Here is a 26,370-nt window from a genome sequence, read left to right as displayed (position 1 = left end):
CAACTCTGAAATGTGGAAGTATTCAGGGGGCCCTTGGTATGAGATCATTAGACGAGCCTAGGTTGCCACCCGGCCGGTGTTTTACCGGCCTGGCCGGTAAAACACCTGCCAAGGCCGGTATTACAAATTTACCAGCAATGTAGTTGCTGGTAATTTGTAATACCCTTTAAAAAAAAGCCCCTGGCACACCCCCAATTCACTCAGAACTTACCGTTTTTCAGTCTTCTGGACATCGCGTAATTTTGCTCAGCCCCCTTTTGCATCATGGTGCATGGCTACGCCCTCTTTTGTGCCCGCCCCCCCCAACGTCCAGTAATCTTTTTCAGAGCCCCAGGTGCCCCCATCTGGCACGTATAGGGCCTATCTCCCCTTTGTGTTATATCCTTGCCTGAGCTAAATGCAACACGCAGAATGATATAGGTAGACTCATGCGAATAATCAACAGAACAAGTGTAGGGTATCATTAATTATTTTTGTTTATAGAAATCTTTTTAATAAGTTAAAATGTTTACTTTAATTTAAATTTCCATTTGACTAATCACCAACATGCAGTGGGGTTATGAAATACCTTCTTCTGTATAGTAAAGATATTAAACAAGTGTGGAGACCAATCACATTTTTTTTCATTTGCACAAGTACAATAAAATGAGGAAAAAATAGAACTCCAAATGTTCAGTATCTAAATTAAGCAACAGCTGACTCAAAATAGCTCTTTGGCCCAGAGAAGCAACCCAGTCTGAATTTAAATTACCTGTTTTTTGTGTTTGTGCGAGATGGAAAGCTTTTTCTGTAGATTCTGCTTATGTGGCTTTATCTAAATGCCACATATTCTGTTTTATTGGATGGCAAACAAGGTTGTTAGACATTTAAAACTCAGATATTCTAAAAATACAGGTCCTTAAGGGAAAAATATCTGTTTATAAATAGTATCTTCCTTATTTTATTCTAATGAATGTATAGCAGGAGCTTACAGTATGCAAAGAATATTCCTTTTGCAAGACCAGCAAAACCATCTTTTATAACACATTTATATGGGTATTTCAAATAACCCAGTTTTGTCATGTATAAATATATATATATATATATATATATATATATATACACATATAAAAAGAGGGGTTTTGGGTAAAATACATAAATACAACGTACAATGGAAGTGCAACTGATCTGGGCAGCTTAGCTACAACCATACAAAAGAAAGGGGATTGATCAATGCACATTCCCTGGTCCCTTGCTTCACCAGTAATTCATTATCTATGCAAACATTATTTTGTACACACATTCTAAGCACAAATAATTTTTTGGTATTTTTAATAAGAATGGTTCTAAGTCACACAAATTTTTTCAGGCGCCTTCAACATGCAGGGGTGGTGCTGTTACAGGCAAAAAATGTGCATAAACAGTCCCATAACTGCTGTAAACTTGGGTACAAATTAGTAAAATTGTGAAAGAAATTTATGTAGTTTATGCATTTTTTATTTGCATATTTCTACACAAGCTTGCTGCACTATGGAGTGGTGACCTCTCACTTCAGAGTTCATGAAAGGGGCTGTTCACCTTCCATACACTTTTTTCAGTTCAGTTGTTTTTTTAGATTATTTCCCAGAAATAAAGACTTTTTTCAATTACTTTCCATTATTTATTCTTTGCGGTTTTTCCAAAATCTACGTTTAAAGTTGAATGTTCCTGTCTCTTGTCTTAGAGTCTGGCAGCTCAGTGATTCAGGTGCAGATTCTGAAGGGTTACAATTTTGCAACATTTAGTTGATATATTTCACAGCAGCATCTCTGGAGTATTAGCAACTATTGTATCAATTCTAACAGCTGCCTGTAATGAAACTCAGAGATTCTGCACAGCAGGGACAAACATAACAAATGTATCAACTAAATGTATCAATTTATAACAGTTTACAGGGTCGGCGACCCCCCCTCCCCAGAGGTGCTTTTTCCAAATTAGGAAAACCGGGCAGGCAGTTTTGACCCGGACAGCCCTCCCGAAAACCGGGCTGTCCAGGTCAAATCTGGACAGTGGCAACCCTATGTACAAACCAAAAACATAAAATATTTCATAAATACATTCAACATTTAACCCAAGTTAACCGTAAACATGATCAGTTTTAACCTGAGCCACATTTCAAGGCACATATGCTGAATTTAGCACTCACAACACTTTCCCATAAGCAGGATCTAGTCTCATGCACTAGATGTTAATTGGTGATCCTGTAAATGTAATAACCTAGAGTATCAGTTGGACTAAGGGTTAATGCAAGACCCACCATCTTTCAGCACAACCATTATTTTTTAAAAAGGTATGAAGAAATTGTCAATAAAAGCTCATTTGTTTTGCCAAAATTCACGGATTTTAAATCTACACTAAAAACACCTTAGCAGCTCCTTACCAGAGCCAGAACTAGGGGTAGGCAGCAGAGGTACGTGCCTAGGGCACAAAGGGGGAGGTGCTAAGACCTTAGGCACATTAGCTTTTGGCAGAGGTATGTTCCTAGGGTGTAGTGGTGGGGAATGCTAGCACCGCATGGACATTAGCTTTTGGCAGAGGTATTTGCCTAAGGTGCTATGGTGGTGGGTGCTAGTACCTAAGGTACATTAGCTTTGGGCCAGCTCTGCTGACAGTGAAGAGATTTTTAGTGCTAAATAGTGTTAGTATATATCTAACTATTTTTACACCATGACAAATGTCTGTATTACCAGTACATGTAACACCTTTACAATGGATGTAGTTGGATGTAGACTGCATATACTGTGTTAGCAATTTATGGCATAAAAGCTAATTTTCAAAATAATTTTTTTAAATGACCTATATTACAAAATGCTACATATACCAATGGCGCTGTAGGTCACTCATAGCTATCCTTCAAAAAAGTTAGTTTAGCAAAGTCTGTGACTGCAGCCAAGTCACATGGACACAACATGCATGACCCTGAAGATTTGCAATTATGCACATGTTTCGGGTAGGAGGATCATGTAGTCATGTAGTTACACTACTTTATTAAAAGTGTTCCATGAGGTGGGTATCTTTGAAGATGACCTCAAAAGTTATCTAAGAGTACATTATATTTTAATCACTTTAAAATGCTTTTATTTTTTGGTGTTACTGTTCCTTTAAGTATGCCATAACCCAACCGTTATTTCCTCCTGCCGCTCTGCCGCTCTTAGTGGGCAGCTTAGTAGCATGTGTACATGGCCAAAACAAAAACATCCCTAATCGATATCTGGTTGGTGATTGACCATAAACTGTTTATGTGCTGAACTCCTTGGGCTGTGGATATGGTTGTCTCCCTATGGTTGTCACTTTCGGCACCCTAAATCCAGAACCAGTACTAGGCTCCCTGGTCTCGGCTCTTGCTTCTGCCTTTAAAGGAGAAGGAAAGGTTAAAACTAAGTAAGCCTTATCAGAAAGGTCCATCTAAATATACCAGTAAACCCCCAAAGTAATGCTGCTCTGAGTCCCCTGTCAAAAGAAACACTGCATTTCTTTCCTTCTATTGTGTACACATGGGCTTCTGTATCAGACTTCCTGCCTTCAGCTTAAACCTCATTGCCCTGGGCAAGAACATGCTCAGTTTGCTCCTCTCCCCCCACCCCTCCCTTCTCTACTGTAATCTGAGCCCAGAGCAGGGAGAGACTCAGGCAGGAAGTGATGTCACACCACATTAATACTGCAGCTGCTATCCTAAACAAACAGAGAGTTTCTAGAGCTTTTTACTCAGGTATGGTAAAACATTCTACAGAATAAATATAGCATTCTAGCTTGCACTATTGGCAATAAAATGCCTCCATAGCTTTCCTTCTCCTTTAACAGCCGCCTTTCACTTTGGGAGGAGCCCTCCGCTAATTGGATGCCGCCAGGTCTTAATAAGAGAGGAGCCAAGCAAAGGGTTCTGGACGAGCAAAGGGGCACGATCGTTTTACCAAGGAGATAGGATGGAAGGCAACACAGCTCAGAAGACATGCCAGACAGTAAAGCATGGTCAGCACAAGCAGAATTGAAGAATAGTCAGACAGACCAGGTCAGTGCAGGCAGAGTTCAAGGAATGGTCAAACAGGCTAGGATCAGGATTGGAGAACGTAGAATAGTCAGCAGGCAAGGGTCAGATTGGAGAGTTCAGAATAGTCAGTAAGCAGGCAAGGGTCAATAACAGGAAGATCAAAGCAGGATTCACAAGAATAAACACCCAGGATACTAACAAGTAAAACTTAACAATGGGCAATGAGTTTACATTCAAAGCCCCTTTAAATACTTTGAATTTCACGCCAATGCGTGATGAATGTCAATATACTGACGTGTAAAACCCGGAAATGCGCACCGCACATGCCATAGGAGAGACTGGCACCAGGGAAGAAGGAAGCACGTGGCGGGCGTCCCCACTTGCTACTAGACCACCAGGGTAAGGAATCATTACAGTGGTCTTTCTAATGCCCTAAAATCATCCACCTGCTTGTTTAGCCAAATTGGCCTGTGCACCCCATGGGGCCTGCCAAGAAACTCAGATAATGCTGCAGTGCTCATAACAAAAAGCTGAACTAAACCCCCCTTTAGGCAAAAGTCCCCACTGGCCCCCCTCCCTGCCCCCCCTTCACAGTGTTACCCCTGAATTGTGACCCCTCATGAAATACTGACCGCACATCCTAGCCACTTCGGTATTCTTCGTGAAGTGAGTGGCGTATCGGCATATGCGCAGTTGGAGCAGTTTTCCGGTTCTTTACAACTGTGCATGCGCTGAAAGTTACGGAAATTGCAGAAGGGAAGGAAGAAGCCACGAAGAATACCGAAGTGCTGGAAGATGGCGCCCGTGAGCTCCGCTGCGCTGACTCTGCATGTGCAGAGTCAATATTTCAAGAGGGGTCACAATTCAGGGGTAACACTGTTCAGGGGAGGGGGCCAGCGGAGCAGGGCCAGTGGGGACTTTTGCCTAAAGGGGGGTTTAGTTCTTATTTAAGAGTAAAGGAAAAGGATATGGTATGAGGGATGGTTGTGCCAGTAAAAGCTTTGCATCCTTGCTCATAGGCCTTAAGTTATGTTGCTGACTTGCAATTCATAAATGCAAGTCAGCTTTGAATGGAGCCTGGAGGTAATACCTCCTCAATGCTGCCCTGTACTTTGCACCTTGCATCTTATTTAGAAAAGCAGAAGCAGCTGGCATTTAGGTGCATGGCACAAGTATAAAGGAATGTGTATAAATGCAAATGTTTAAATCTTGCTGGCATTTTAGAGCATTGTGCTTTCATTCTCAAATAAGCCCTTCCATGTGTTACTGGACCCAAGTGACTCTGAGTGACCACAGGGGAAAACTGTGCACACTATCCTCCAAATTCAGCTTTTGGAGAACTATGAATCCCATGATAGGGGGAAGGTGGGATGCTGGGAGTTGTAGTCCTGTGACAGATAGATCTCTGCTACCGAATCAATATAGAATTCCAATTTGCTGTTTTTAGCTGGTTTAGCATCTAGCACTGCTGAACTGGCTTTATCACGCACCATTAAAATCCCTCTATTCCTGTGATACATATTCTGCAATTATTATCTACCTTTTCAGAAGTGCTACAAGTAAATGTGGGCGCCTGTTAATTGCAACTGGTATGCACAGTAATACTAAACTAATTTGTAGTTCAACCATTCCTCTCCTTAATAAAATAATGCATTTTCACTTCTTGTTATTTATTTATTACAAGAACATGGCAAAGAAGGTCTTCATTATATTGTAAGGTTAGGTAACTAGCTATAAAAATATAATATATAAAATATAAGGCATTTTCACGTCTTATTTTTTTTTTATTTCAAGAAAATGGCAATGCCGTTCTTCCCTATATTGTATAGCAACATTACAATTATTTAGTCAGTTTGAGCTTAACATAACTGTAATCATGCTTCTCCATTAAAACTGGCTTTCTTACATAAGACATTTTATATCAGACGCTGTCAGTGAAAAAAAATAAGCTTTCAAGTGATTTGTTCCAGCCTCCTAAAGTGGCACCATCTACACAAGGCACACCCACAGGAACAGATGTAGCAGCACAAATATAGATCATCTTTACATGTCCCCCCCTGTGTCAAAATGATAAGCTGCAGGAAAGATTCCTTCCCCTTGCCCCTGCAAGGATATCCTCCCGTGCTACATAAATCAAATCCAACATTGCAGTCCCTCCCTGGGGCTGGGGACAATTTCCTTATGTCTAAATGCAACCAACGGGTTTAATACGCATACATTCATCCTATCACAAATCGGCAAATGCAAACACAAGAAAATCTACAACATATATATCTATCTCTATATACAGGAATATATTATATACACATATATGTGCACAGATATCTAGAATACTCACACACTGTATAACGTCTGACAGTCGATTTGAATATATACAGTCCTGTTAATTATATTTGGAAATTAAGAAAAAAAACAAGCACCAAATCAGGAGACACCGACGAAAGAGAAGAATAAATTGAAAGCACTTACCTACGAGCTAAATGGTGAACCGTGGATTGCATGTAATTGTATTTTTTCCAGCTGAGATCCTTTTGTCCTGTCTCTGTCTGCTGTAAGGGAAGCTGATGAAGAAAGACTGTGGAATGAATGCTCGCAGGTTCCAGCCCACCCTTCCAGTATAGGATGCTGGAAGATGTAGTTCAAATAATTATCATCTGATGAATGTATTCACTGCAGTGCGAATAAAGAAATATTTAAATGTTGTGTTATACAGGAACTAAAAAAGGTTGAAAAGGAAAAAAAAATTGCTATGTTATACTGTATGAGATTTTTTTCCCTTGTGGTCAGAAAATCTCAAAGGGATGTAATTTATAGTCCCACCTTATTGTAAATCTGCTATCACTGCATTTTTGGAGGCACCAAAAGTAGATGATTTGAACTGCTGTGCAACCTGCCTCCTTCCATAGCTCTGAACTTGAATGACCTATATCAAAGACAGTCTGCCCATGTGTTCTTAAAAAACAGGCTCCACCCCACTAGTTTATGTTTTTCCATCTATTTCATGATATGTCTGACGTAGTAAAAATAAAACACAAAGGGGTGTATTTATTAAAACTCATTTTTCTCATTATTAAAAATAAAAAAAAGCTAACTGCCGACCACTATTTGGCTTAATTTACTAAAACAGAACAGAACAATAATTGAACAAAGGGGAAAAGTCTCAACTAAATTATGCAATAATATGAATTGTGAGACTATTTCAAATTATTGCTTGAAAACCACAAATTTTGGGGATTTTCTAAAGAAAACCAGCATCAAACAGCACAAAACCCTCGAAAATCTTGAAGGCAAAAAAAAAAAATCTTCCATTTGTAAAAGGGACATCTGCTATTGACAGGTTTTAGTTGGAGTATTTTTGGATTTTTTGCAGTTCTGGAGCATAATACATCTAGAAAAATGTCAGGTTTTTTTACCTCTAAAATTCAAAATTCTCCCCTTAAAAACTCAACCACAAAAATTTGAGGTTTAATAAATAGGCCCTATATAGATATGAGAAGTGCCCCATATAAGCAATCTACTTATAAGCTTTTCTTGTTGTGTGTGTGTGTGAGGGTGGGTGGGGGTGGTCCAGTAACTAAAAAAAAGAAAAGCACATCATTTCATTATTTTTTGCAGTTCTCCCTGTTTTTTGAATAATGTATAAATGGATCTCACAGACAACTAGATGAGAATAATATAAAGTGGCAGTACATGATGTACAGGTGTTTGTATATTTATTCTTATATAGAAGTAAAATGTACATCCTTGTAGAAAGTTGTGGGTTTAGTGTTTTAGTGTTCATTTAGGATAGATTACATTAGTAAACCACAACATATCTAACTAAAATATAAAATTTGGCACATTTCACATTCTGCTAAATTAAAATGTATTTAGATGTGCCCATTTTTAATTGCACTTGCTGTGCAGCAGGGCAATATAAATGTTAATTGATCTCATTCTGCTTTATGGATTTGTATAGACATAAGTGAAAAGGTTAAGACCCATAAGGCTTTGGTTTTAACCCGTGTTTCTGTTAATATATATTTTAGGGGTTGCGGGCCATTAGGGCAGATTGAGACATAAAAGGGGTCCCAAATATTCTTTGCCTCCAGCACATTATTCTGAATATAAATACAAGAAAAAAGCATTATGTAACAGTCTAACAATGGTCACAGTGGGGATGGCACACAGTACCTACAGATTTTCCTCAGTACAAAGGCATTCCTAGGCATTGTCTAAACAATATTGTTCATTTTGTCTTGATATGTGGGCAACTGGAGAGTACTTTATGCATATCACAGTTATCATGGCTGTCCCTGCTGAGTAACATTCCTGCAGTAACATGTTTAACCAATAATTTTAGCAAAGCTAGATTTTGGAAACCTAACCTATAAAAAAGGTATACTGTATATTTAAACATGTTTAGTTATTTATAGCAATAGTTCTCAATACATTTCTAGGGGTCACAGGTAACTACAGAAGATTTGCACTGGCTGCATTATCATTTTAAAAATACAGTGCCTATATAGCTTGGCCACTGCCCAGTAGCACCCAAAGAATTGAATGGGATTTGGAGCCCCCTGAAGGCCAGTAACAGTAAAATTTGGGGTAGATGTTTACTGTCTATACAATTATTGTAGCTACAGAAGTGTGATATTTTGTCAATGTTTTTTTTACATATTTGTAACACTGTAAGGCTAATAGCACTGTCAATAACATGCTTTTCCACTAGCATAGAAACCATCTGATGTTCCAATAGCTTTATGTGTGTGGTGATGGCCGACTGTTGGATCAGAAAAAGGGTCTTAAATCTGATCCATTGCTGCAGAGTATGTTGGCTCTTAATATTATATCCCAAGAAGTCTGAATCTGCTAATCTATAGCTTGCTTACTTACTGATTGAGACATGTTAAGAATTCCTATTTTGTTATTGGAACATCAAAATATTGCTATACGACTGGTCTGTTTAAAGAGCTTGGGACATTTCCATTCCAGTGGACTGTGGTGAGCTCCAGTTTGTCTTTTTCTTTACTGTAAAATTGTACAGTGCTGTGTATCCTTGTAGCACTTCATAAATAAATATAATACACATAAGATATAACATTACTGCTTTTCCTTACCCTTGATAAGACTACCTTAAGTCACCCAAGAGCCCAAACTAGTGTAGTTTACTATGATATTTTCTCAGATGCTGGTGAACCTCTCTGGTCTCTTGGTCATCGGCTGTCACTACAATGGCCTCAGATTATAAACTTTTTGTGGGCAGGGCCCTTCTTGCACTAGCTCATGGTTCCATGTATGTAAGAGGCTTGCCATCTTACCTTTCTAACCATTCTTTCTATACTCCTGCCCCCCCCCCAGTACCTGATACGTTTGGGGTTGTCTTGTTATGGCCATAGAGGCCGAATTTCACTGTACTGAATAGTTTTATAAATAACTGTAGCCAACATGGGGCTTATGTATTATAAGCGAAAATTGAGTTTACCAGAGTTCACCAGATGGGAACTCTCCATCTCTTTATTTACTTTTATAGTATTTTTGAGCATTTACATCAGTAGGTGAAATAAACAGTTCCTTCTATTATCACTTTTTGATAAATATGACCCTACAAATTCTATACATACCAATAAAGAACTGTGAACTAAGTTCTAGATGAGTAAGTGGTGAGGCCTTTGATAAATATGGCCTATAAAGACACATAGACACTACTGTCCTGAGCTACAGTTTGAGTTAAAGTGATAACAACACTAAAAAAAAAAAAGTGAAATATTAATCTACATCTAAAAATACAAATATGTCACGTTGATCGTTTTTTGCTGATAGTTCTGCTTTTGTAAGTTATTATTACTTGAAGTTCCTAAACCTGCCTGTTTTGCCAACCTGACTGTCCCATCTCAGCCTGTCAGTTACTGTTTCTCATAGAGGAACACCGGGGTAAGAAAGGCAATGTAAAAGTATCAGGCAAATACTTTTATGGCAAAATTATAAATAGCATTCAAAGATAATGTTATAATAGATATAAAAAAAAGGTTATTTTCTGGTGTCAGTATCTCTTTAATATGAGTCATCTAGCTTCTGATATCATTGAAATCTTCCTGACATATTCTGGAAACCAACCACCTTGAGTTACACCTGAGTTACAGATAGTGGGTGTTTTTGAACCAGGCTTTAGGCTGTAAATGGGGTTTAGGGTTGCCACCTGTCTGGTTTTGAACCAGACAGTCAGGTTTTACTGGGAACAGTCCAGTTAGAAACCATCTGTCCAGGTGTCTCACTTCTGAAAACCGGACAAAAATGTTGCTTTTCTGCCTGCCCCTTATCCTCATAGGCACTGCACAGTTAAAATGCTCTTTCATTTACAGTGTATACGGTAATTGATTTAAGCTCAAAAATGCTTATCCTTTCCAGTCTTCATCTAGTACACAACTGTGAGTCTTCAGTTTTATTATGTTTAGGGTTGCCAACTTTTCTGGAAAAAAATACCGGCCTTCCTATATATTTATCTTTTTCCCTATTAATAACATTGGGATCAACCATCATTTTTACCGGCCAGGTGCCAACCCTAATTATGTTATTGCTTATTTTTCTTTTCAGGCCCTCTACAAATTTTCTTGCATTTCAATTTCAAAGCGGCTTCCCGCTTACTAAGGGGATTATCACTACCAAGCCAGATATTTTATATTCTAAGCCTAGGGTTGCCACCTTTTCTTGGAAAAAATACCGGCCTTCCTATATATTTAACTTTATGCCCTATTAATAACATTGGGATCATTTTTAAAATACTGACCAGGTGGCAACCCTACTTGGGCCCTGGCTGCAAAACAAAAACATGTAAATAATTAAAAAAAAAAAGTAAAATCATCCTAAAAATAATAATAATAATAAGTAAAATAGCCACCCCATTTATGATTTACCTAAGTTAAAAAAACAATAAAGTATTGTAGATAAAGCCGCAATTGATTTGTAGGCAGCCCAGTTGCAACAGAACAATGTTTTCCGACCCAATCTCGTCTCTGCTCTGTCCAACTACTTCCCAGTCGTCGCCATGTTCCCACTCCTCATTAGCGGATGTTACAAATCAGCCATAATGGTACACCCAAAATCACATCCGCGTAAAATTGCTTATACCCCGATTTAAACCACTGACATAGAAATGGGTGTGGACCTTTTGCTCATTTTTACATATCTGACCAGCAAAACCGTCATTAATCAGTAGCTATCATTGTTTGCGCAATATTCTCTCAGCTATTGATTAGTAACTACGCATGCGCACTTCTAAGTTATTACGGAAGCATCTTTCCTCCAGTGGTAGGGGGAAACGCCTTTGTCAATGGGGGAAGGCTTGAAGCCTCTATGAATTGTGCGTTTTGATTGGTAGTTGGGACAGGTGACGCGTTTTGCTGCGGTGCAATCAAGAAGAGCGTGGTTCCCATTGTTGGCGGGTTGTGTAAAGATCAGGCTGTATCCAAATAGTGGCCTGGTACTGTACAGCCTGAGGTAACAAGCTGGATATGAGCGGAGGCGTTTATGGCGGAGGTGAGCTGGAAATATTGGAGGTTCATAACAGATCGAGTTTGATTTGTTTCGGCCATCTTTGTTTTGGCCCATTCATTTATATATGTATGAAAAGAGTTTGTATCTTCTCTCTCTTTGTGCATGGTTTTCCCCCCACACTCAAAAAACATGCAGGCAGGTTATTGGCCCTTGATGAAACTGGCCATAGTGTGTCTGGGGATGTGTAATGGCTACATTTAGATTGTAAGCTCTTGAGGGCAAAGACTTTGGTGCTTTGTTATTAATAAGGGAGAGAGATAAACATGCAGGAAGGCCAGTGTTTATTTCCACAAACAGCAGCAACACTAGCAATCTCACTATATCACAATATATGTACATATGTATTTTAAAGGACCAGTAACATCAACAAATTTAATTGTTTTAAAGTAATAAATATATAGTGCAGTGTTGCCCTGCACTGGTAAAACTGCTGTGTTTGCTTCAGAAACACTACTATTGTTTATATAAATAAGCTGCTGTGTAGCCATGGGGGCAGCCATTCAAAGGAGAACAGTCTCAGGTTACACAGCAGATAAGCTCTGTAGAACATAATGGTGTTGTGTTATCCACTATTTATCCTGTGACATATAGCCTTTTTTTCAATTTACACCATTGCTACTCAGCAGCTTGTTTATATGAACTATAGTAGTGTTTCTGAAGCAAACATCAGTTTTACCAGTGCAGGGCAACACTACATGATATTTTCATTACTTCCAAAACACTTTAATTTTTTGGTGTTACTGTTCCTTTAAATCTCTCCAAACTGCCTTCCCCCTGCTTTCCGCCGGCTAAAATGAAAATCACCTGGGGAAAGGCACACGCGGTGCTTTGTTTTCTGAAATCGCCTGAAGTTCCCTTACGAGGAAACTTCGGGCGACTTCGGAAAATGAAGCACCGCGTGTGCCTTCCCCCAGTTGATTTTCATTTTAGCCGGCGGAGGGCAGGGGGAAGGCAGTTTGGGGAGATTGTCGCCCCCAAGAAGAGGAGATTTGTCACTGGGGCGATTAATCTACCTGAATCTGCTTGTGTGGCCTGACCCTTAATTGGCTCATGTGACCAAATATGTATGGTTTGTTTTGTTTGTGTGCACCGTGAATCCTATGATCCCAGGGGTGGCCCTTATTTTTGAATTTTCTATTTAGGATTACCCAATGACACTACGAAAGTATATTATTATGAAAATGGTTTATTTACATGAAGCCGGGATTTACACATGAGCTGTTTTATGCAATATCTTTTTATAGAGACCTACCTTGATTGGGGGTATAGTTTTCCTTTTAATAAGGGTTCAAACAGACCAGACTCCTTTCAGAGACATAGGATAGTGATTCCTATTTGAGCCAAATTTCCATTAGATGCACTTCTTTGCTTTGTCTTCATATCCTAATGATCCTTCCAAACCTGCAGGTATTTTGGATCTTATTTATTTTATTATTAACATAGGGCTGACATGTTTTACAGTTTCTAACAGTCTAAGTTCCCTATAACATTCCTATAGTCACATTCAACATAGTCCATTTCATCAATAGCCGACTAACCTGTCTATATATTTTTGAAGTGTGGATGGAAACCTACACAGATATGGGGAGAACTTAAAAACTCTCTGAAGTTCTGGACCATACAGGGCCATAATCCCAATGATGGGATTAAATTATATAATTAATTAAACAACAAACAGAATTATAGTTTGTCCCTTTAAGATAAGACTAAAAGAATAACTTAATTTTTTACCAATTATTATTTTTGCATTTTGTGAAGGAATTTAAACTCAATATGCTCATAACACTATCCTGTATTTAAAATGTTTTTTATTAAATACATATGCTGTACCACCACCTCTTACCATTTTTTTTCTCTACCAGATGAGGTTGGAGCTTTGGTATTTGACATTGGCTCATACTCTGTGCGTGCTGGATATGCAGGAGAGGACTGTCCAAAGGTAAACATTAAATAAATGTGTGTGTATATAATACACAAAAGCTATGAATATCTTGTAAATTATATCCTTATAAATGGTGAGTTCTGATGTCATTTCTGTCACATGACTCACTGAAATTAGTATATTATAATAAATAAAGTACCCCCAGTTGTAAAATATGAGGATATTAGAAGTTACCTCGGAGTTCCATGACCTGTATAAAAACACTCGGCCTTCGGCCTCTTGTTTTTATATGGTCCTGGAACTCCTCAGTAACTTATAATATCCTTTATTTTATTTTTTTTTAGTTGCTTATTCTGTTTCATGAGTTTGCTACTTGTTTCATTATAGTTGCCTTGTAATGTAAGGTGGGATCATGTGTCTTTGATAAGCTGTTTACTAGAATAGAATACTAAATTGGAAAATTGTTTTTATGAATTCCTACAATAGATGGGATAAATCATCTAGGTGGCTATGTGGGTGTATTGTATTTTATACATTTATAGCACAGCCACATGTTAATAGGCTCTCGATAAATCATGCGCCGTATAAAAATGTGTCAACAACAGAAATACATCTTCAGTGATGAAAATCACCAAAGGCCAAATTTAGTCCAGTTACACTAGCCCCAGTCCTTCAGCCAGGGGACTGGGAATTTATAAGCATACATAAAGGTGATGAGCAACTTTCATACCAGTCTCCAGAATCTGGTGACTATAAATAAATGCTCTTTTAAGGCCATTGGGATATCATCTTAAAGACACGTAAGGCCATGGAGATGCCGTCTTAAATATTTTTTTTCTTTTTAACTTCATTCTTCTGGTGACATGTGTTGATCTTTGAGTGTCCATTAATGTTTTTGTATACTTGCATCTTCCCCCTTTTTTGTAACCCATGAATGAATTCAATACATAGTTATAAGTATTAGTACAAATTTGGGAAAGGTTTTTCATTTTCCTTTTTTGGTGCAACTGTTATGTGTAATATAATTGTGATAGTAATGCATTTTTAAACTTACAGGTAGATTTTCCCACAACAATCGGTGTGGTTATTGATAGGGAAGATGGCAGCACACCAATGGAGACAGATGGAGATCAAAATAAATCAAGAAGCCCAACGTACTACATCGATACCAACTCACTCAGGGTTCCAAGGGAGAATATGGAGGCATTTTCCCCACTTAAAAATGGAATGAGTAAGTTACTGTTTCTGGCCAACGTAATTTAAATTCTGGTTTAAGGAATAATAGATTTAGATTGGCAGAATGTGATGTTTTATGATAAATCTTGACCATAAAACACAGTTTAGTGTTTTTAATGGTGTAAATAATACAAGAAATGGTTTTGCTCCAAAATGTTTTGTATCATAGGAAAGATAGTGTCAAAACATTTGCTATTGCTGCCTGTTACAGAACCTCATTTCAAGTAGAACTTTAATCTTTAAGGTTAGCCAACAAGCAAGCATTAAGGGACACATAATCAAAATCGGGCAAGGGATGGATGCAGTTTAATCACACTCTCCTTTATATTATTTTAACTTGCATTTTCTGTCCCTCCCTGTCCCCATATCAGTCTTACTTGGACCCTACTTATAAAGGTCCATATAGCATGGGATAATTTTCCCCCTGCCTGTATCCACATTTACTCTTGTTGTGTGCTCTTCATTACTCGGTGTATACAATCCCAGAGCTCTTACTGCACTGAAGAGGCAGCTTTTGAGATATTTTGCTTCAATGAAAGCAGTTCTAAAGATATCCAGATCACTTAGCCTTTTGAATATAGGATAAATGCATACAGAACACATGCACAATTACAGAAGATGTTCAGGGTAATAGTTACTGTTAACTGGGGCAGAAAAATCTATTTTGCTTTACAAAATAACAAGCAGGGGATTGTGATAAAGCAGAAATAACTGAGGGAGTGACTAACTACTTGTTTTCTGTATACAACATTCCAAAACTACTGGATCAGATTCTGTTCCAAGCTCCATGAAGCTTGGATTTAGCTGCATATTGTGCTTGGGTATTAGTGATTTTATGTACCACCAAGTGGGTTCAGTTGGTATTATAGGCTCCCTTCTCTATAGTACTGTTATGTAAAAGCACATCCCTTTTAATAGAATATTAAGCATTGGTTTATGTATAGTCTTTGTTTAATTGTTTTGCCTTACAGTCGAAGACTGGGACAGTTTTCAAGCCATTATAGACCACACATACAAGACGCACATTAAGTCTGAAACCAATTTACATCCAGTTCTGATGTCTGAGGCAGCGGTAATTATTCTTTTTACTTATGGCAGGGCCCTCTTCAACTTTTATATCTGTTACTGGTCGTTATGTATGTAATTCTATATGTTCTGTCTATAAATCCATTTGTTATACAGCACTGTGGAATATGTTGGTGCTGTAAAAAATACATGTTAATAATGATAGAAAATTATTTATTGAACCAGTCAGAGGCTTTAAAATTGCTATGGTTCACTGGATACATATAGTTTAACTTTTATGCGGGAAGTCATTGTTGGATATTTGAAATAGCTCATAGTATCTTGAAGACAGTTGTGTTTGAAAGGTATGCAGTGTGAGTTTTTAATACTCTAAAGCAATACAGGTATAGGATCCATTATCCAGAAAGCTCCGAATCACGGAATAGCCGTCTACCACAGAATGAATAATACATAGGACTCCATTATAATTTAATCAAATTTACGGGATTTCATTTCTGAGAAAGGTATTGTCTCCGGGGTCTAAAGCATATTAACCCAAGTTAATGTACACAAAACTGAGGCTGCCCAGAGATGAAGCTTTTCTTTGCTGGTACAGTTCCAATCCATCCAACAAGGGAATCCATTTATACTAGAGTGCACTAGGTAGTAGTCTTTGCAGAGTGACTGCTGTAAGTAAGATATGAGTGCACCACCATGTGATAGTAATTTGCTACAGATGCTTTATCTGTATGTCTTGCTGCAAGGTCTATACATGTAGTAAGCAAATTAAAGTATATTCACCATCGTGCCATGTACTGTAGTGAGATGTGAGTCTCTCTCAAAAACACGCAGTCCTGCATTCTTTGTAAAAATAAAGCTTTTTGTATTTGTGTTTTTCTGCTTAGTTTCACTTAATATTTGTTAAATGTTTTCATTTGTTTAGTGGAATACTAGAGTAAAGCGAGAGAAATTAACAGAGCTGATGTTTGAGCACTACAACATCCCAGCGTTCTTCCTTTGCAAAACGGCTGTTCTTTCAGCGTATCCTTTCACTTGCTAGTATCAAAGAAAAAAGTATGAATATTGTCTTTATTGTTTCATATTCTTGATAAACAGATCTGCTCAAGTTAATCATTTTGATATCATGTATTTAAAACCACTAAATGGACATTTCCAAATTGAAATGTGCTTCATACAGTGGAATACCTACTACAATGTTTTATGTCTCTGTACAGTTTATGGTCTAAAACAAATGATGGTGTTTCTGCAATGCATATAAAACATATATTTGGTATTGGCTGTTACTAGTGAAAATTTATGAAAGTGAAGTTCGAGATCACAACAGTGCACTAGAATGAAATTCCGCCACTCTCTTCATTTCTATGGGATTTTTAAAAGAATATTTATCAATGGGTGACAGTGAAAGTTCACCCTTTGATAAATACACCTTTAAAAATCCCATAGAAATGGTGATCTCGAACTTCACTCTCTGATAAATATACCTCCATATGTTTGAATTGTTGTTTGAATAACTTTTACCTCTCTCCTCCTCATTCTTAATTTGTTCAAGGATTCAAATATTAATATTCGATGCAAAAAAATCTTTTGACTATGTCTACCTGTAAGTTTTGTTCTGGCTTAAGCCTTGAGAACTACAGAAGATGTATTACAATATGTATGAGATGCATGAATACTTGTTGGGGGAAAAAAATTTAATGACCCAACGCAGTCACATTGTAAAATCAAAAACCTCACTGGCTGAATGAACCATGTCAGAATGAGGCCTTAAAATGCTAACCATGGAAATGGCGCAAAGTTAGTTGGGATCAGAAACATTTTTTATTGAACTGTATGTACATAATTGTATTTCCTGTATACAAAAAAAAAATGCCCTTGACAGTACGGACTAGATTTGCAAATGGACGATCTACAGGGCTCATCTTGGATAGTGGCTCCACACATACTACTGCCATTCCTGTACATGATGGATATGTACTTCAGCAAGGTAAGAGAAAGTATCGGCACTTAGAGATACGGTCATGGGAAAGCATTTTTTTTTTTTTCAATATGCATCATCTACTGCTCCAGCAGAATTCTTTCCTGAATACTATTTAATTTTAAAATTTGGCATGGGGCTATATATTGTGACAGTTTCCCAGGTGCCCTCAGGGCATGTGACTTGTGCTCTAATAAACTTCAGTCACTCTTTACTGCTGTACTGCAACAGCACTCAGTAGTAATATCCAGGTCACACTGTGACACATTCAGTCACATTGAGTAAGAGAAACAACAACCTGACAGAAAGCTGTTCTATCCTAAAGTGATGGCTCTTTCTGAAAGCACATGACCAGGCAAAATGACCTGATATGGCTGCCTTCACACCAATATTACAACTAAAAAAAAAAAACTTGCAGGTTCAGGAATGAAATTTTATATTGTAGAATAAATTATTTGAAGTGTAAAGTGTAAAAACTAAATCCCAAAAATCATAACAAAATCCCTTCAAGAGCTGACTTCTTCACAAAGCTCAGAATCAGGACCACACCAATATTACAGCTAAAACATTTGCTAGCTGAAGAATAGAATTTTAAATGGTCGAGTAAACTGTGTTATTTAGAAATAAAAAGTAAACCATAAACATTATGACTGAATCCCTTTAAAGCATGTATGGACACACTTGCAGAGCTTTGTTACACAAGAGGGAGCACATGATGCACAACCTGTGGCCTTCCCAGTGTTAGATTGCAAGTTCTGGATTGTCTTCCAACTGTAGATGGGCTACTACTGGTTGCCTGTGATTGATGTAGCCAATTTTTATAGACAGCCCTTAACTATATTTGCTCTGTAGGAGTCTTTGATGTATACGTATTATAAGTTGGGCTGTAAAAAGGTTTTTGTTTTTTTTCCTTTTTTCCAGCCTTTTTGTCTATATTCCTTATTGTTAGTCCTTTCCCTCAATTTAGTTGTGCTTTTGTTGTTGGTTGTTTTTCGTCCTGAAAGTTTGCCATATTCAACCATGTATCTTAAGAAATAACTTATTATAGGTTATGCCTTCACCTGCTTCCCTTTTCACAATTTCTTATGCATTTTATTTATTACATTTTTCAGCTCTAGGGAAATAGCTGTTATACTGTTCCCTCGTCATTCCTCTTGCTTAAATTTTTTTTTCTTTTTTTTCTGTATTTAAAGGCATTGTAAAATCACCCCTTGCCGGGGACTTTATTACCATGCAGTGTAGAGAGTTATTTCAAGAGATGAATGTGGATCTGATTCCCCCATATATGATTGCTTCAAAGGTGAGATGTCTTTGTAATTCACATTGATTAGTGTGTTTTTGTGTTCTTAAGGAATAATTCACCTAGATATATATTGTGTTTTTTCATAGGAGGCAGTTCGTGAAGGTGCTCCACCCAACTGGAAGAGAAAAGAAAAACTACCTCAGGTCACTCGTTCATGGCATAATTATATGTGCAACGTAAGTTCATTTCATCATGGTGTAATAAATCAGTGCACAGACTAATAACAAGCAAAAGTAGTGTATTAAAAATACCTTTTTACCAAGCCAAACAGGTTAAATGTGTTTAACCAATATGGATGTGGTATTTGTTTCTTTAAAGGGATTCTGGCATGATTTTTATGGTGTAGTTTTTATTTCTAATTTACACTTAACACTGCAAATAGTTCACTCTTATCATAGAATTTAATTCCTGAACCAACAAATGTATTTTTTTTTGTTTTAGTTGTAATATTGGTGAGTAGGCAGCCATCTCAGGTCATTTTACCTTGTCGTGCTTTCAGAAAGAGCCAGTGCTGCACTATGGAACTGCTTTCTGACAGACTATTGTTTCTCCTACTCAATGTAACTGAAGAAGTCGCAGTGGGACATGGGTTTATACTATTGAGTGCTGTTCTTATTTCTATCAGGAAGCTGTTAATCTGGTTACCTTCCCATTGTTCTGCTGATGGGCTGCTGGGGGGGAGGGGTGATATCACTCCAACTTGCAGTACAGCAGTAAAGAGTGACTGAAGTTTATCGGAGCACAAGTCACATGACTGTGGGCTCCTGGGAACTAACAATATGTCTAGCCCCATCTAAGATTAAATGTAAAAAAAATCAGTTTGCGCTTTTGAAAAACAGATTTCAGAAGTCTGCCGGAACAGCACTATTTACTGATTTGAGAAAAAAAACCTCTCATGACAGTATCCCTTTAATTTCAAGCAAAATTTAAAGTCTGTCCCTTTTTCTTTTTAGTGTGTTATCCAGGATTTCCAGGCATCTGTTCTTCAGGTTTCAGACTCTACCTATGACGAACAGTAAGAACTCCCAGTAATGCAGTTACCGAGTAATCGTAAGCTGTCTTGCACTGCATCATTTTCAGCAAATAATTATACTAAAAAAAACCTGCTTGTTTGAGGTTACTAAAATGTCAGATCTCCTAAAGCAAAGGTGCACTTAGCTTTAGTTTAATTTAGCAAAGAGTGAAACATTCAAGACCGTGTTTCTTAAATTTCTCTCTTCTGCATAATGAAAGAAAATGTTATGCTAAGTAATAATATAAGGTAACTTGGTGATCTAATTCACTAGGGGTGTTTGACATTTTGGTACCTCCCCAGTAAATTAGGCTTTCGTTGAACTTTATAGTTATTTGTAAATGTTATTGCTATTAAAAGCAGTATTTTTTTTATCCCTTTCTGTTGTGGTTCTGACTCTTGGAACAATGTAGCAAAAGTCCTTTCTTCAGTTTTAATCAGCTGCTTCTGCTGCATTGTTTAAGAAGTTGGCTAATAGGGTGGAGAATGTAAACAGTACGGGACATACTAATTATAACAGTAACTTACAAATAATGGTAATACAACGGAGATTTCTTATAATATAATTTATTGGAAAATTGCTTGAAATCACTTTTTCTTTCATTGTTGCAAAAACTGTTTTGGGGGAGAGGGGCCAGTATAGTTTTAATTTAGGAGTAATTGCTAAATGAATATGTTTGACATTGTTAAAACATTGCAGTTCAATTTAATTTCTGCAGGGTGGCTGCTCAGATGCCAACTGTTCATTATGAATTTCCCAACGGTTACAACTGTGATTTTGGAGCAGAGAGATTAAAAATTCCAGAGGGCTTATTTGATCCTTCCAACGTCAAGGTAAGTTTAAAATCCAGTCACTTCAAGCGTAGGTTTTAATATTAATTATTTTATAATTGTAGGATACCAGATATTTGACAATCACAGTGCCTTGCACAAGCACAGGGATTTTGTCATGATTTTTATTTTGTAGTTTTTATTACACTGTAAATTATTTACTCTACAATATAAAATTTCATTCCTGAACCAGCAAGTGTATTTTTTTTTTAAGTTGTAATATTGGTGTGTAGGTGCCATCTCAGGTCATTTTTCCTGGTCATGTGCTTTCAGAAAAAGCCAGCACTTTAGGGTAGAACTGCTTTCTGGCAGGCTGTTGTTTCTCCTACTCAATGTAACAATGTGTTGCAGTGGGACCTGGATTTTACTATTGAGTGCTGTTCTTTGATCAGGCAGCTGTTGTGTTAGGGAGCTGTTATCTGGTTACCTTCCCATTGTTCTGTTGTTAGGCTGCTGGGGGGGAAAGGGAGGCGGTTATATCACTCCAACTTGCAGTACAGCAGTAAAGAGCGACTGAAGTTTATCAGAGCACAAGTCACATGACTGGGGCAGCTGGGAAACTGACAATATGTCTAGCACCATGTCAGATTTCAAAATTAGATATAAAAATCTTTTGAGAAATGGATTTCAGTGCAAAATTCTGCTGGACCAGCACTATTAACTGATTATATTCTATATTGACACAAACAAAAGCAAACGTTTGTTGGTCACATAAGTATTCTTTCTTCTAAGTTAATGCTTGGTAGAACCACATCTGATTTATGGGATGTTATAAGTTTCTACCAGCTTTGCACTTTTGGATAGTGCAATGTTCTTGCCCATTCTTGGCAAAATTGCTCAAGTTCTACAATATTAAATAGGGAATGGTACAATGGCTGCAAATCTGCTCTTTATTTATGTATAATGTGGTTTGTTTTGCTGTGTTTTCCTTTAACAATGTAATGTAAGTGAATGCTTTACTTTCCAGGGGCTGTCTGGTAATACCATGCTTGGTGTAAGCCATGTTGTGACAACAAGTGTTGGAATGTGTGACATTGATATTAGACCGGTAAGTACCACGTATTCTAGGCAACATTGTTATAATCCGTTACATTGATGACCTCTTAACTTTTGATGGAAAAAAATTGAATGATAAACCACTTACAGTTTTATATATCTTAAAAAAACATAATTTGCATGGAAGGTGCCTTAAATTACATCCTTTGTTTAGAGAAATACTGTTTAAAATGTATTTGTAACAAGTCCTGCATTTTCTTTTAGGGTTTGTATGGCAGTGTTATTGTGGCAGGTGGAAATACATTAGTACAGGGTTTTACAGACAGGCTAACAAGAGAACTCTCCCAGAAAACTCCACCAGTAAGTGTGTCTCTCTTTCTCCCTCTCTTTCTCTCTCTCTTTCTCTCTCTCTTTTTATCTCTCTTTCTCTTTTTCTCTCTCTCTTTTTCTCATATTATCTCTTTAGCATTAACTGTCTGAAACTCAGTGCTTATTCTGTAACTGTCCTGTCCTAGATGTGAGCTACTGGGAACTTGTGTGTTTTTATACAGTGGTTTGGTGGGCGTATAGTTTTGCTAGAGCAAATGCTCACACTAGATAATCAAACTAGCCTAATTTAATTTATTTTCAAGGCCTAGTAAAGTTACTTAACATCATTTTTTTTTCTAGAGCATGAGATTAAAACTGATTGCAAATAACACAACTGTGGAAAGGCGGTTTAGTTCCTGGATTGGTGGCTCAATTCTTGCTTCTTTGGTGAGTAAAAGCGAGTTCAATCGTTTCTTAAAAGCACTTCAGTCTACAGGTACTAATGTTATTCAAACAGTGTTGCAGAATGCATAATAAACATGCTTTGCTGATCCAGAACCACATGTTCTGCTCACCCGATCTGCATGCTGCAGTTAAGTCCTAAAATTTACATACTGCTAAGATATTCATATTGCATTTTTTACGGCTTCACTGCCATGTGTTAAGTCAAATAATCTACAGTATGTGAGGTTATTTCAAATTACTTTCGCTTTCATTTACCATTTCTGGTTTCTATTATCTCTATTTACCATTTCTAGTATTTAGTGGCATTGCCTTTTTATTAACTTGGATCAAATGCTTGGCATAACCTTTAAAGGACGACTAAAGCTTGGCTAAAGAATTAGGCTAGAAATGTTGTATATTATGTTTTGGGCTTCTGTACCAGCCCAAGGCAACCACAGCCCTTTAGCAGTAAAGATCTGTGTCCTAGTAGCTCCCCATCTTCTTTTCTGCTGATTCACTGCACATGCTCTGTGCTGCTGTCACTTACTGAGCTTAGGGACCCACTCACAATATACAGTACACATAGAATATAAATGTCACATAAGGCTGATTTATAATACAGATTAATACAGATAATTACTACGGTACATGGCAGCACAGAAACCAGTGCAATTAGCATCAGAATTTAATAATCAGCCCTGTAGCATCAGCTTATATTACAGACAAACCTCATTTTCTGATGGATAATTTGAGACGACCCCTAAGCTTAGCTTCTCAACAGCTGCTTAGAGCCCACTGAGCATGTGAGTGTCGCAGACACTTTCCAAGATGGTGACCCCCTGTGACAAGTTTAAGTCTTGGATTACTGCTGCTATTGACAAGCTGAAACTTTAGGCTGGTGCAAGAAGTTTAGTATATAAAATATGGTATTTTTAGCCATATCCATTTTTAGGGTTTAGTTCTCCTTTTAAGCTATTTTGTTAAAACTTTGGAGGTATGCTTTCAATTATTGCCATTTTGGAAGACAAAAATGTTGACCAAGTTTTAAGGCTGTATTTAAGTGATGCCCCCCATAATCTTCCATCCTCATGTACCAGTTTCTTTTTCAGAAAAGCACTTTCACGGCACCACAGACACATTTTACAAAAACAAAAGTTGTATCGGAACACAGTTGGGTTTGTTTATGGTATGGTGTAAAAAGTAGAGTGACACATTACCCACCAGTAATGTTTGTTGTTGCTCATAGCAACCAATTAGACATTGGCTTTTGTTGTCCAACTGTTGCAGACTAATTGCTGGTTGGTAGCTATGGGCAATATCACCAGTAATGTTTCTCTCTTTTTAATAGTGATAAATGATAAATAGGCCCACCAGAAAGTTTGTTCTGTAATATTTTCCTGTGTTAGTCGTTAAAGTTAGGCTTTATTTTAAAATCCCATAAATTACTCTAAACAGCCCTTTCTCTCATGTAGACTTTTTATCACAAGCAGCTCAAATGCAGTGCTCGCCGCTACTTTCTTGTCTAGAGTGAATCTCTGCCCCTTTTCCTTTCTGGGCTGCCTTTTTCTCTCCATCTATGACACCCTCAGAGGTGTTTCTGCGCATGCTTGCTGCCTTTACTCCAATAGAAATCAATCAGGTATGGAGAGTAGACACCTCTTAGCTTAGAGAGCTGCAGTTTAGCTGCTTGTGATACAAAATCGACATGAGGGAGAATGCAGGGAGAAAGGTATGTTATTCTGGGGCTGCCTCAAGTAATTTTAGAGATTGGGGTGGGGGAAGGGATCATATTTATACAACTACAGGTGGTCATACACAGAGAGATCTGCTAGTTTGGCGATGTTGCCAAACGAGCAGATCTCTCCCCGATATGACCACATTGAGGTGGGTGATATCAGACTGATCCGATCGTGAGCTCTAGGGCACAACAATCCGATCATAATGCAGCAGGGCGGGCGGTCGATCAGATGTCGATCGGGCAGGGCTAAAAATCCCGTCGGATTGCAGACCGCATCTGTTTATTGATAAGCGTTGGGCAAGTGCCAGACGATTTGGATCCCGGCCCGCAGAGAAACACCGGGCAATTATCCAATGCTCCTCTACTGCTTTGTGTGCCTGCACCCAGATACATTGCCCCAGCTCAGGCACAGGCCAATATCCACATCATCTGGCAATAGCCTTACTTCTCAAAGCTAGTCTTCACCTTCCTCCTCTATCAATAAATGTGTCCCACAATACTTTGACACCTCGGTTTGTTTGAATCCTCACTGGCATTACTTTCACCGTGACACTAATGATTAGTTTGAAACAGTACAAGGTATTCCCTGCTTTATGGTTGCAGCTTTTTCAGGCAGTTTTTTTTATTATTCCTAATGTTTGATTTACCTGTGGTTTTGGGGGGTCATTTATTAGTTCAGTCAGCTGCAGGTATCTTGTTTTTATGTGTTCATGTTTGTTTCTTTTTATACAGGGGACATTTCAGCAGATGTGGATCTCAAAACAGGAATATGAAGAAGGAGGAAAGCAATGTGTGGAGAGAAAATGTCCATAGTCCCTTCAGCAGGCTCCTGCTCTTTTCTTGTGCCCATTTCTGAAATAGCTTTAGCATACTCAGGAAACAATTGGACTTTTTTTTGTAGTACTATCCTTCTGTATCATTTTAGTCCTCCATACTCAAGTGCATAAAATATGCCTCTTTTTTCTAAGCAATAACCTTTATTTTATTTAAGCCTTCCATGAGGCTCTCACTTGATCACAGTTTCTTATTAAATGCAGTTGCTGCAGCAAAATAAAATAGCATTTTTATTTCTGTGGTCTGAGTCTGAGCTGTGTCATATCAAGCAGGCATTGTACATTTAATTAAAGTGTTCTTGAGGTCTTCGTTACATTTTACAAAATCCTAGACTTGACCAGTCATGAAGACCTCAAAGGGTTGGTTCACCTTTAAGTTAACTTTTACTATGTTATAGAATGGATCATTCTTAGCACATTTTCAATTGGCCTTGTTTTTTTTCTATTTTATAGCTTTTGAGCAAAAAGGCAAAATAACCAACCAACTGCAAATTGTCTCAGAATATCTTTCTCTACATCATACTTAGTTAGTCTAAAGGTGAACAACCCCTTTAAATGGGACGTGAGCATTGTATCTTTCTCGACCATTTCTTTACATCTGATTGAACTCAGAGGGCATAGCACATTACATATCATCAACCTAATCATAAATATTTTCAGTATGTGCCTACTGCTTACCTCAGATGAGTCTTGTTTATGCAACAGCAAAGATGTGAGGCCTCAAGGAAGGAAGCTTCCACTTGTGTGTCGATACAAGTAAACATGAAAAGGGTTTGTTTTTTTTTGTTTTTTTTAGTACTTCGATTAAACTCAGTTTAAAAAAACTCGTATGTTTGTTTATGAAAAAAATCATAAATATTTTATAAATTTATTAAAATTTAGCCTTAGGTTTGCACCCACAACCCCCCTTTTTTGTATTTATGAAAAAATCAGAATGTAAAAAAACTCGATTGAATACAATCATAAAAAAACTTGATTTTCGAGTTTATAATAGGGATGCACCGAATCCACAATTTGGGATTCGGCCGAATACCGAACTAAATCCTAATTTGCAATTAGGGTCAGGAAAGGGGAAAAAGTGGAAAAAAATCTTTTGTGACAGTCACGTGATTTCCCTACACGCCCCTAATTTACATATGAAAATTAGGATTCAGATTCAGTCCGGCCAGACACAAGGATTCGGCCGAATCCTGAACCAAATCCTGAATTTGGTGCATCCCTAGTTTACAGGCTTTTACAAACTCAA

The 26,370-nt window shown here is 37.7% G+C and overlaps 2 protein-coding genes across 4 annotated transcripts in view; one reads left to right on the top strand and one right to left on the bottom strand.

Moving 5' to 3' along the window:
* Positions 1-11,074, bottom strand: part of gnb4.S (guanine nucleotide binding protein (G protein), beta polypeptide 4 S homeolog) — a 60,152-nt gene extending 49,078 nt beyond the window's left edge. The window contains exons 1-2 of one of the 3 annotated variants that reach the window (XM_018264526.2): positions 10,900-11,074; positions 6,476-6,676 (exon numbers count right to left, since the gene is read on the bottom strand). The gene's annotated coding sequence lies outside the window, so the exon portion shown is untranslated. 3 annotated transcript variants of the gene reach the window in all.
* A 391-nt stretch (positions 11,075-11,465) lies between these two features.
* Positions 11,466-25,358, top strand: actl6a.S (actin like 6A S homeolog). Its single transcript, NM_001086982.1, is given in 14 exon segments — positions 11,466-11,521; positions 13,402-13,478; positions 14,478-14,652; positions 15,629-15,729; positions 16,606-16,703; positions 17,573-17,667; positions 18,852-18,958; positions 19,048-19,137; positions 19,915-19,976; positions 20,693-20,807; positions 21,772-21,852; positions 22,065-22,160; positions 22,470-22,556; positions 25,024-25,358. Coding segments are annotated over 14 exon segments (1,290 nt in total). The 5' UTR covers positions 11,466-11,496; the 3' UTR covers positions 25,105-25,358.
* The last annotated feature ends 1,012 nt before the right edge of the window (positions 25,359-26,370 follow it).

This window comes from Xenopus laevis, chromosome 5S (assembly GCF_017654675.1).
Source record: "Xenopus laevis strain J_2021 chromosome 5S, Xenopus_laevis_v10.1, whole genome shotgun sequence".
In the NCBI taxonomy this organism is placed as follows: Eukaryota; Metazoa; Chordata; class Amphibia; order Anura; family Pipidae; genus Xenopus; species Xenopus laevis.
This window is presented reverse-complemented; position numbering and strand designations above follow the sequence as displayed.